General features: G+C 49.8%; 1 protein-coding gene across 1 annotated transcript; it reads right to left on the bottom strand.

Moving 5' to 3' along the window:
- On the bottom strand, positions 173–12,080 carry LOC8073290 (sister chromatid cohesion 1 protein 3). Its single transcript, XM_002444100.2, has 12 exons — positions 11,533–12,080; positions 9,270–9,531; positions 9,129–9,175; positions 9,023–9,054; positions 8,901–8,953; positions 8,466–8,824; positions 8,352–8,387; positions 8,148–8,259; positions 1,470–1,615; positions 833–1,388; positions 624–756; positions 173–522 (listed from the first exon to the last, which is right to left on the bottom strand). The coding sequence occupies exons 1-12, from the start codon at positions 11,654–11,656 to the stop codon at positions 427–429; spliced, it is 1,956 nt and encodes a 651-aa protein (XP_002444145.2). The 5' UTR covers positions 11,657–12,080; the 3' UTR covers positions 173–426.

The raw sequence follows: 12,693 nt of genomic DNA, 5'->3' as shown, positions 1-12,693 counted from the left end.
TTAAGAATGTCTATGCTGTAACTATCCGTGTTTCCCTACCGAAATTTGGCCCTAGTCATCCTAGGTCCGCCACTGTACCGCGCTATTTGCACAGGTACTCCCTAGAATGAGTTTCTTATGTCTATTTGATCCATTCATCACATGGCTTGTTGAGTGTTGACAATAGCACAGGTTGAGAAAAAGCATCTCAAATCTGAACTGAAACAGTGACGGAGCTTGTCATTCCGGATGGATGCTAAACATCACGAAATGCCATCTGCGGCCTCGTACGAACACAGATGACAACAAAATTAGTAGGTTCATCGGCTACTCATCATACATCCATTGGTCGGGTACCCACAGGCCACAGCACATCTTACCAGTCTTTCTACGAGCAGATGAAATGAGAGGTCCGTCTGCTGTGATTCTGAATTGACTTAGTTAATGTTATTTAGCTGCTGCGAGCAAGGGTCTAATTGAGATTTCAATATCACCATACGGTTCTCCTTGTTGGACATCGATGTAGCCACAACTCGTCAGAACCTGTAGAAAACACGCGCACCAAAATCAAGACAAGTACCTGATCCTGAAAGGGTAAATACAGCAATTGTATGCCAAGAAAGAACACCAGAAGCAACTATTACCATTGTCTCAAAGAACATCCATGAAGCTTGCTTTCTTATTTTCCTTTCCAAGATTCTACTCAAACTGAATTTGCCAGGTTGCTCTTCAGGCGGGGTTGATGGCACACGGTCTCTGAAGAACAGTGCAACAGCCCTAGAGTGCCATATAAAAAAGTCACAACTTGAACATGAATAAGAACGATAGGATCAGCTCAAACAGATACCATTACCTTGTCCTAGCAGACATGCTTCCTAATCCGTTGGTTCCAGTACCTGCACTAGATATCCCACCGGGAGTACTTATGAGCCCTGGAATCTCTGGCTGATCATCATAATCATCACTGACTGGAAACAAGGACACCATACGATCAGAGTCAGGAGTACTTTGTCCAGGTATTCCGACAGAAGGTACTTCAGGGACACCAGTTCCTCCAAACCCAGACTGTGGAGTTTGACGGACTGTTTTGAAAGGAGAATCATCTTCCCTTATTGGACATGGCATATCTACTGTGGAGAACAGAGGGAACTCAGGAACTCCTGGTGACTTGGGGGTGTGTTGAGGTTCACGCTGTGCATCTGAATTTCTTGGAGATTTTAGGGTCAAATCATCTTCAGGCAGTGTATCTTTATTTCCCTGAGACGTTGGGGTGAGCTGTATTTTAGCAGGAGCATCCTGACTACCACCATAACCAATCATCATGGGTTCACAAGAGGCAGACTCAGCATCAGGGTCACTAACACAGGGAAAGTTTCTCTCGTATGTTACATGTAGGTCAGTACACATCCCTGAATAGGAGTAAATTCAGGGTATAATTTTTGAAGTGAAGACAGAGTAAACCTTTGAAATCCAAGAGCATACTAGCTTACCGTGCAGTAAGGGTTCAAGCAATAAGTTGGCGCCATTTCTGCTGGTCCTGCTGAATTTCCACATATCCAGGGCTGTTTGAGGTAGTTTTCTCCTCTTGCAGGCTAACTTATTTAATCCAACACCTTTACTTTGAGCCTTCATATATCTGTGAAAGAGATACACAAATGTATCACTATTAACAGAAGAGGCATCAAGTCATGTTTTTAACATACAACTTATCACTACCATATACAGGTGAAAGCAATTTTTGGTGTTCAAATTCCTGATGTGCACAATTGTAAAAAGAATAAAGGGCTATGTAGATCTCTAGTTGGTGCAGAGGCCAGATATTAGTCACCATTATCTAATTATCTAAAACTACCATATGCAGTATTAGTGATGGTAAAAAGTATATGGAGGATTGCATTTTTGCATCAAAATGGGACCTGGGTCTATCCATAGCTCTAGAGGAACTATTTTCAACAAATAAAAACAAGAGGCACACGATTACCATGAATAAGGTGTTTTTATAGTATATGGCAACGTTCAAGGGAGGCCGTGCAGCACAATATGACACTTTTCCTTAAAAACATTCATATGGCACTGTCGCTCCACATATATAATTATAACTGATTCAATAAAGTGTATGGCTTCAGGTTCAGTGTTCCATAAACTGTAATAAAACATATAAAGAACATAATTTTATTCTTTGGGTTGGACCCTATTTCAGAAGGCATCTGATAGGACTAGGAGCCCTACCGGAGTTGCTGCGTAGGTTGTAGGGGTGGAAGATTGGAGGGCGAGGCCTGAGACCTCGGCAACGGCGCGTGGGCGCCGTTCTGCTGGCTGGAGCAGTTAGGGCAAAGGCGGCTAGGGTTTCTCCCGGCTCGAAGCCGGAAACAATAATATGTTTCTGCTTAATCCCCTCTGAATAGTTCTTACAATATATATATAGGTCTCTGGAATATAATATGAAAATTAATCTAATTTATCTCTAATAAATATAATAAATATGGGCCTTGACCCCAGCAGCCGCCAGCACCCCTTAGCCACCATTGGGCCTGCGGCGCTGGTATTGGATGCCGGTCATAACATCTCTCCCCGCCTGCGCAAACAGCTCGTCCTCGAGCTGGAAGTCGGGGTAGAAGGTCTTGAACTCGTCGACCAGCTCCCATGTCGCATCCTCTTCAGGAAAGCCTCGCCACTGAATAAGCACCTGCCACGAGCCGCGGCGTTGTTGGGCACGGAGCGCCTTGGCTGGAGCTGGAGCCAACCGGCCGTCTAAAGTCGGCCCAAGAGCTCCTGGGGCAGATGGGGGGTCTCCACGGTGGCGCTTGAGCAAGCCCACATGAAAGACATCGTGAAGACGCGCGCCCTCCGGAAGTTGAAGACGATAGGCGACGTTGCCCACGCGCTCCAAGATGCAGAATGGCCCAGCATACCGGGGGCCGAGCTTCCCTTTGGCGCCGGGCACCAGAGACTGGGTTGTGCGGTTGAGCAGCCGCAACCAAACCCAGTCCCCCACCTGGAACTCGACGTCGCGGTGGCCTGCATCGTAGTATTTCTTGGACAGCTGCTGCGCCTGGAGCAGACGCTGGCGTACCTCCGCCAGGACCTCGTCCCGGGAGCGAAGAAGAGCATCCGCGGCCTCTGTACGAGCCGTGCCCGGTGTATAGGGCAGGAGAGGCGGCGGGGAGCGGCCGTAGACAACCTCGAATGGCGTGGCGCGAAGGGCGGTGTGGAAGGACGTGTTGTAGCAATACTCCGCCCATGAGAGCCAATCCACCCATGCCCGGGGATGATCACCTGTTACACAACGTAAGTACATGGCAATCACCTTGTTGACCACCTCCGACTGGCCGTCCGTCTGCGGGTGAAAGGCGGTACTCATGCGTAACTTGACGCCGGCCATCTGGAAGAGATCACGCCACACCCGACCTGTAAACACGGGATCCCGGTCGCTGACAATGGAGAGGGGAAACCCGTGAAGGCGGACGATGCCGTCGAAGAAGGCGTGAGCGACGGTCGTGGCGGTGTAGGGATGACTCAGCGCGATGAAGTGGGCGTATTTGGAGAAGCGATCCACCACCGTCAGGATGACAGACTTGCCCGCAACCTTGGGCAGGCCCTCGATGAAGTCCATTGATATATCCGCCCATACCTGGGTGGGTACATCAAGGGGCTGCAAGAGTCCAGCCGGCTGCACCGTCTCCGTCTTGTTGCGCTGGCATGTGGTACAAGAACGTACCAAGTCCTGGACCAGCACACGGTCCCGTGGGATGAAGAAGTGAGCGCGGAGGCGATGGAGCGTCTTCTGGATGCCCTCGTGGCCAGCCGTATGCGCCAAAAGGAGCACCTGCTGTCGTAGATCTCCATAGTCTGGTACCCAGACACGGGAACCATGGAGGAGCAGGCCGTCAACGACATGCCAGGGGTCGCCCAGCTCGCCGGCCCGCAACTGGTCCAGTAGCGCGCAGCTATCTGGTGCTGTCGTCGTGGCACGTCGGATTTCGTCCAGGAGGGCGAACGACGGGCCGGACACGGCGAACACCGCCCCGACACTCGCAGGTGGTCGAGCAGCCACCTCATCCTCAGCATCGCGGCGGGATAGAGCATCCGCCACAGTATTGTAGCGCCCCGGTCGGTACTCCACCGAGAAGTCGAAGCCGAACAATTTGCTGATCCACTGATGTTGGGGCACTGTAGACAAACGCTGGTCCAGCAAAAACTTCAAGCTGTAATGATCCGTGCGAACCAGGAAGCGACGCCCCCACAGATATGGGCGCCAGTGACGGACCGCCTGTACCAACCCAATGAGCTCGCGTTCATACGCGGCCAACTTGAGGTGGCGAGCCGCAAAGGGCCGGCTGAAGTAGGCGAGGGGTCCAGCGCCCTGGTGCAGCACCGCGCCGAACCCCGCCCCCGACGCGTCGCAGTCCACCATGAAGGGTTCGTCGAAGTTGGGCATCTGGAGAACTGGGCCCGTGGTCAAGGCGCGCTTGAGCGCCTCAAATGCCGTCGTTGCGTCGTCGTCCCACGCAAACGCGTCTCGCCGCAAGAGACGCGTCAGGGGAGCCGCGATGATGCCGAAGTCCCGGATAAACTTCCGGTAGTATCCGGCAAGGCCGAGGAAACCACGCAGACCGCGCGCCGAACGCGGTGGTGGCCATGCCGCCACCGCGGCCACCTTGTCGGCGTCCATGGCCACTCCTCCTTCTGCGATCACATGGCCCAGATAGGCCACCGAAGATGCTCCAAAGGAGCACTTAGAGCGCTTGAGGTGGAGGTGGTGCGCCCGTAGTGCGCTGAGGACGATGCCGACGTGCTGCAAATGCTCGGACCACGAGGAGCTGTAAATTAAGATGTCATCAAAAAATACCAGCACGAACCGCCGCAAGTAGGGTCGCAGGACGTCGTTCATCAAAGCCTGGAAGGTTGCCGGGGCGTTGGATAGCCCGAACGGCATCACCAGGAACTCGAAATGGCCGTGATGCGTCCTGAACGCCGTCTTGGCGATGTCCTCTGGGTGCATGCGCACCTGGTGGTAGCCGGAACGTAGGTCGAGCTTGGTGAAGAAGCGCGCCCCGTGGAGCTCATCCAAGAGCTCGTCAACGACGGGGATCGGGAATTTGTCCTTGGAGGTCTTGGCATTGAGGGCGCGGTAGTCGATGCAGAAGCGCCACGAGGAATCGGCCTTCCGCACCAAGAGGACGGGCGCGGAGAAGGGAGATGTGCTCGGTCTGATGATCCCTTGCGCAAGCATAGCGGCGCATTGACGTTCCAGCTCATCCTTCTGCAGCTGCGGGTACCGATATGGGCGCACCGCGACGGGGGCTGTACCGGGCAGCAGATGGATGCGGTGATCGTAGGGGCGAGCTGGCGGCAGCCCCTTGGGCTCGTCGAAGATGTGGGCGTGCTGCTCCAGAAGACGGTCCAGGAGGGGTAGCTGCGGGTCTGCTCTGACCGCGGCCACCCCCTGCTGCGGAGCAGCGGCCTGAGGACCTGGCACGCCTTGCCAGGTGACGCGGCGTCCCGCGCGCGTGAACTCCATGGTGAGGGCGTCGCAGTCCCACAGCACCGGCCCTAGCGCGCGAATGAAGTCGAAGCCTAGGATGACGTCGAAGGCTCCCAAGTCGATGCCCACCCCTGTGACAGTGAAGTCCTCCTTGCCGATGCGGATGGGCACGTTCTTGGCGACACCTTCGCACGTCATGTGGTCCCCGTTGGCCACCTGAACCCGCAGGTGCTCGCCACCCGCAGGGGCCAACCCGAGGCGACGCATCGCGGCTCTCTTGATGAACGTGTGCGTGGAGCCGGAGTCGAGTAGGGCGAGGAAGCGCTCGCCCTTGATGGTAACGGGAAGGAGCATGGCGTTGGGCGGGCGAATTCCTGCAACAGCATGGAGAGACACGACGAGTGCGTTAGCATGGCTGTCGGCAGGCTCCTCCGGGTAAGCTGCGGCGTCGAAGTCTGCCGCAGCCGCTTCCTGTTCCTCCTCCTCGACATAGTCGGCGGACTCCAAGTAGAACAGCCGAGGGCACACGTGTCCCCGGACATAAGGTTCATCACAGTTGAAACACAGCCCCTGGCGGCGGCGTTCCGCTTGTTCGGCCGGAGACAGGCGGCGGAACTGGCGAGCCGGTGGCGCCCCCTGGGCTCCTGCGTTTGTAGCAGCTCCCGGCGCTGGAGCCCCAGCTGGTGGAAGCGGGGCGCGCGGAGGCAGGCCAGCGCGTGGTGGAGGTCGCGCGGCGCGCGGTGGTGGCGCAGTCTGCATGGCCGCCGCCCGGCGCTCGAACGCCCGCGCCAAGTAGATGGCCGTCTGGACGTCGGGCGGTTCGCGCATCTCCACGTCGACCCGGATGTACTCAGGGAGGCCACCAACAAAGAGGTCTGCCTTTAGCTTGGTGGAGAGGCCTTGGGCGTGGCAGGACACCGCCTGGAACCGGTCGGCGAACTCCTGGACGGTAGAGTGCCACGGCAGGCGCCCCAACTCCGCCGCTCTGGTGCCGCGAATAGGAGGACCGAAGCGCTGACGGCACAGGTCGACGAAGCGCTCCCACGACGGCATGCCCTCGTCCTGCTCGAGGGCGTAGTACCACGTCTGAGCCAGCTCGCGGAGGTGATAGGACGCCATCCATGTTCTGTCAGAGGCCGGCCAGCGTTGTCCCCTGAAAAACTGCTCGCAGTGATTGAGCCAATTCAGGGGATCCTCAGAACCATCATATGTCTCGAAGTCCAGGCGGTGAGTCTTGTGAGGCAGCCGATCGAGGCTGCTCCCGCGTCCCAGCGGGTAGTGCTCGTAGTGGGCTCCCTGGTCGGTACCCAGGGACAAACCAGGACGTGCGGGCGCCGCTGTCGCAGCAGCTGTCGAGCCGGCGCTGGTGGCGTGGAACAGCAGTCCATCCACGCCGCCGTACAGGGTGCCCGATGCATAGGGTCCCCCATGGTCGACGGGACTGCCCGTCGAGGGCGCCGGTGGGATGGCTGTCCGCAGCGGGGACGAGGAGTAGACCGGCGCGGCTCCGGGATAGGGCGCTGCCGACGAACCATACGCCCACGTCGGGATTGGCGAAGGAGACGGCGGAAACTGCAGCAGGTGGAGCGGTACTTGAGTCCCCACCGGCTGGGCAGAGGTTGCCGCCGATGGCATGGGATCGGAGGGCATCCCGTACGGGTAGGTGATGAGCGGAACCGACGATGACGGCAACGTAGGTGGCGGGTTGGGCGACTGGTGTGCTGGCGCCCCCTGCTGGACGCTGAGGAACGCCTTCATCATGTCCTGCAGCTCCTTGACGCTGTGGCTGAGGTGGACAATGGAGGCCGTGACCTCCTCCGGCGTGAGGACCGGCCGCGGACGGACAGAGCCCGACAGCGGCTGGGACGAGGAAGGCAGCAGCGCACCCGAGGTTGCTGGAGGCGCACTGGAAGTTGGGGAAATCAGCGATTCCGTCGCGCCGGCGGCGGCAGCGGGCGGCTGCTCCATGATCGACAAGGTCTCTGATACCAGGTTGATAGGACTAGGAGCCCTACCGGAGTTGCTGCGTAGGTTGTAGGGGTGGAAGATTGGAGGGCGAGGCCTGAGACCTCGGCAACGGCGCGTGGGCGCCGTTCTGCTGGCTGGAGCAGTTAGGGCAAAGGCGGCTAGGGTTTCTCCCGGCTCCCTGAGGAAGCCGGAAACAATAATATGTTTCTACTTAATCCCCTCTGAATAGTTCTTACAATATATATATAGGTCTCTGGAATAATATGAAAATTAATCTAATTTATCTCTAATAAATATAATAAATATGGGCCTTGACCCCAGCAGCCGCCAGCACCCCTTAGCCACCATTGGGCCTGCGGCGCTGGTATTGGATGCCGGTCATAACAGCATCACCATGTATCATGAACGAATACAATACACATAAGATGTTTGCATTTGTTACAATTATTGTCTGGAGAGGTCAAGGGTGACATAATTCTTATGAGTTTATTATGGAAAGGAAATTCAAAAACAGCATTTTATATTTTTATGTTTTGAACAAACACATTGATCTGAGATTATCTGATTTGAAAAGGTAAAAAATATCAAATCATTTTCAAACGACTCCACACTTTTATACTACTGTCATTGAGGCCTCCTGTCATGACCCATGACAACTACTCAAGTAAACAGAAACGAGTGTCAATTCAAATGAGGGTCAGAAATTGTCACTTACTCATTGGAAAGCATTATTTCATTGTCAAACACCATCTCTCTCTTTCTCTTTTTGTCTTGTCCTTGAGGTGGAGGTGGGGATGATTCAAGCCGCAATTCAGGTAACTGGTTGTCTAAAATCAGAAAATAAGGAAAGTTGGATCATAAGATATCTACTCATTGAGATAAAAATGCATTTCTCCTGACCTTCTAGCATATACCATACAACTGATGCTGGTCGAAAAACAGAACAGCTTCAGTTCTATTAAAACGAAAGAGAAGTTGAAGACAGATAGACAGTTACTTCAGATGCATAATGTGCCAGCAAACAAATACTAACCAGAATGTAGGGGCTTGACATCATCAATAAGATCATATGTGATAGGACTTCGTAAGAGTATGTGTCTCCCAGCTAATTGTTGAGCAGAAGTTCCATCCATTGCTGGAGGGGTGATAACCTTGTTCTGTGCAAACGGTGAAGAATCCTGGCTCAACACCATGGGGTCATCATTTCCAAAAACTGTATCTATGAAGTGTTCAGGCCCCTCCTGTGGAGCTTCCCGCATTATTTCTGGCGGATCTTGTGCTCCATCTAATGGATTTTGGTTTTCTATCATATTGCCAGGATGAGGGTCTAGAGGGATCTCATTGCTAAGAGTGTTATTTGCTCCAAGATCGTCAACAAATCGAGGGAATGTCCTGGACATGATTGCATGATTGTAAAGGATACAAGTATACACTAGACAGAAAGAAAGAAATTATTCAAGAAACATACCCTGCCTCAAATGGTTGAGGCCCCATGTATGCAAGTAGACCAGCAGCTGGTGCCTGTGAGATGTTAGTGATTTGAGAAGTAAAAATATAAAAAAAGAAACAAGATAATACAATAATTAATACCTCATCGAGATCTATCATCACATATTCTCCTTCTGCAACACCAATGAGATAGTTAAATGAATGAATTGGATGTCCATGAGCATTTACTTTATTGAACTTCCCTTACCAGACAAAGTAATCTGATCAAGAGTCTTCTGATGATTATCAGGTGTACTGCAGAAAGTTCAACAAAACAAGAGTATCACAATGAGATTGCATGGGCATGACACAAATAGAAAAATGAGAAAAGAGCCAAAAGGATGCTTACTTTATTTGAGAAACTATATCATCTAGGTTTAACTGATCAAGATTTAACGTAGATGGCCATGTCATGCAGTCAAATGGTGCCCGATCTACCTCAACTGGAAAATCTACTTCCACAGAAGCAAAGGTAGTTTTGATTGTAGTTACCATTCGGTTGCAATCTTGAAACAGGTAGTTCACCTTCCATGAATAAATGCGAACTAGGCCTAGGAGAAGATGCCCTGATAATCTTAAAGCAATTGGAACCTCTGGAAACATTATACTCTCTGGAAAAGGCAGAAGGCATGTGTTAGATGACTAGGGTATAGTTTACAGAATAAACACCAGGACATAATCACAGAAAATGAATCCAAATATCTGGAATATAGAATAGCAAAATAACCATGAAATGGCGAGTACAGAGTAACCTTCCATTAAAGGGATATTGTTTCAGTGCTTAATATTAGGGCCTTGTTTAGTTCACCCCAAAAACCAAAAACTTTTCAAGATTCTCTGTCACATCGAATCTTGCGGCATATGCATGGAGTATTAAATATAGACAAAAACAAAGACTAATTGCACAGTTTGCCTGTAAATCACGAGATGAATCTTTTGAGCCTACTTAGTCCATGATTGAACAATGTTTGTCAAATAAAAACGAAAGTACTACAGTACCGAAATCCAAAATTTTTTCGGAACTAAACAAGGCCTAGGTAACATTAGGCAAACCATTAACAACCAGCTGCTGAAGGGCAAGAGAAACAAAATGATAATAATTGCACACTTGACCGCTGCATGGTGAAAGCATTAAATTTGATGCCGGACATAGAATAGTGACTTTTTTTTGACAAAAAGAATCTGGTGAATTGTATCCTAGTGATAAAACTTAAGGTTCTTCCCAAATCATTTTCTCAACAAATTACAAGGATTATAACTGATTTTGGGTTAAATGAGGGAAAACAGATACAACACTTCAAACAAGAAACAATAACTTCAAATTCTATTACTTCCCTTAGATTTTCTTTTCGAATTTTTGATAAAAAAAATCTAACTGACAAAATGGATTCATGCATTATCTCAAATGCCCATGATTGTCGGTTCAAAAGATCAATCTTTGGGCATGACAAGCCCCAACATCATGCAGACAGCCTACTACACAACAATTGCCGCTTTACTTGAATCCTAAAGACATTTTGTTCCATCTTACCAAAACCCAACCAGATAAGCCTTTTCTACCTTATGCTAGCAAATCATTACACAAAGCTACGGGCTATATATATTATATTAACATAGGAGAGAAAAGAATGTAAACGTATAAAGAAGAGTCGTCCAACCAAATAGCATTCCTTCACTTCTCGACAAAATTCCTATGACAGAAACAAATTTACTGAACACTCCAATTCGTATTCAGTAGCCGAATCCATAATAAGGCGGTTCTCCTTGCTAAATTTTAGCTAGAGTAGTTAAAGTTTCCTACTGGGACAAAAAAAAATCTACACCGAAGAAAAAAATAGCGTATAGCTGCTAGACAGGCTTGCCGCTAAATTATTTGTATTTTTTCCGCTATCACAAATTTCACCGCTATTACATGCTATAGCGCTGCTAAGTTGCATTTGTTACAATAAATTTCACCGCTATTACACGCTATAGCGTCGTATGATAAATCTTCTCAGTCTGATTCTTAAAACTCCATCTTAGACTAGATTATCATTTATCATTTACATCTAATTTGGTATTTTAGACAATAAAGCTTTCATAAACCATAGTGTAATGTCATATTGGTATTTTGTAATATTACCTAGACTTATGAAAACATATTTTTATTCATCAAAATTCATATTTATCATATCTTTTTCATCAATTACTTGTGTTTTTCATGTATCTTTTATAAAAACACTAGCTATCATAGCGCCGCTATAGCACTGCTATAGCTACATGCTGAAAAAAGTTTCCCCTATTTTTAACAGGGGCTATTTTAAACTTTGATCTACACATGGGCTCTAAACAAAAACTCAAGAAAGGCATTTTTCTCCCTTCGACTTGCACAATGCTGGAGGGACAACATATATTAGCGCAATGTACCCATCGCATGAAATTCCACCAAAAAAATCAAGACTTTTCTGTGCGCAGCGCAACTGTTCCCCATTTGGCCACCAGAACACGAGGAGCCTCTGCCTACGAACAGAGGGAAGAAAAACTTTTCTTGGCTCTAGCAGCGGAGGGCAGAGAATTAACGACGAAAGACAGCGTCTTTGAGCGAGCGAGCGAGGGGGAGAGGGGCAACGGACCTGCGGAGGAGGTGATGTCAATGCCATCGATCTGCGGCTTCTTGATCTTGCACTCGAGGTGCGCGGCGACCCACACGGGGTGCAGCGGGCTATTCCGCGCGAGGATCGTGTGCGAGTAGAACATCGTCTCCGATCCTCTACGGGTCGCTGGCGGTGGCGGGGTTTAAGCCGGGTTTCTGGCAGCCGTGGTGGAGACGACGACGGCAGGGAACGGGAAAGGGCGACGAGACACCGGACGGGACGGTGATTGCGAACAAGCTATTATGGGGGGTTTTGCCGGACGGTTTCCGGATGTCGCGGCGGGCGCGGGACTAGTGGCGCCAGTGGGGTGGTTCTTGCTATGGAAGGACGACTGCCGGACGGTTTCCGGACGTCGCGGCGGGGCGGGACTAGTGGGCCCAGTGGGGTGGTTCCTTGCTATGGAAGGACGACGTCAGCGTTGTTTCTCCGCCTTTCAGGTCCTTTTACGGTTTTACCCAGGCCTTGTTTAGTTCCGAAAAGATTTCGGATTTCGGTACCGTAGCACTTTCGTTTGTTTGTGACAAATATTATCCAATTATGGATTAACTAGGATTAAAAGATTCGTCTCGCGATTTTCAGCTAAACTGTGTAATTAGTTTTTGCTTTCGTCTATATTTAATGCTTCATGCATGTGCCGTAAGATTCGATGTGACGGAGAATCTTGAAAACTTTTTGCTTTTCGGGGTGAACTAAACAAGGCCTAAGACCTTGTTTAGTTCACCTCAAAAACTAAAAAAATTTCAAGATTTTCTATCACATCGAATCTTTCGGCACATGTATGAAGCATTAAATATAGGCCTTGTTTAGTTCCGAAAAGCGAAAAGTTTTCAGTACTGTAGCACTTTCGTTTGTTTGTGACAAATATTATCTAATCATGGACTAACTAGGATCAAAAGATTTATCTCGTGATTTACAGCTAAACTGTGTAATTAGTTTTTATTTTCATCTATATTTAATGTTTCATGCATGTGCCACAAGATTTGATGTGACAGGGAATCTTGAAAACTTTTTGGTTTTCAGGGTGAACTAAACAAGGCCATAGACGAAAATAAAAACTAATTGCATAATTTAACTGTAAATCGTGAGACGAATCTTTTGATTCTAGTTAATCCATAATTGGATAATATTTACCACAAATAA

The sequence above is a fragment of the Sorghum bicolor genome, chromosome 7 (assembly GCF_000003195.3).
Source record: "Sorghum bicolor cultivar BTx623 chromosome 7, Sorghum_bicolor_NCBIv3, whole genome shotgun sequence".
Classification (NCBI taxonomy): Eukaryota; Viridiplantae; Streptophyta; class Magnoliopsida; order Poales; family Poaceae; genus Sorghum; species Sorghum bicolor.
This window is presented reverse-complemented; position numbering and strand designations above follow the sequence as displayed.

Excerpts from the sequence above, each read along its gene's own strand:
- LOC8073290 (XM_002444100.2), bottom strand. The coding sequence starts at position 11,656 with ATGTTCTACTCGCACACGATCCTCGCGCGGAATAGCCCGCTGCACCCC. Across the intron at positions 1,616-8,147 it reads GAAATAATGCTTTCCAATGA|ATATATGAAGGCTCAAAGTA; the intron begins GTAAGTGACAAT and ends TCTCTTTCACAG. Across the intron at positions 523-623 it reads GGATGTTCTTTGAGACAATG|GTTCTGACGAGTTGTGGCTA; the intron begins GTAATAGTTGCT and ends TGTTTTCTACAG.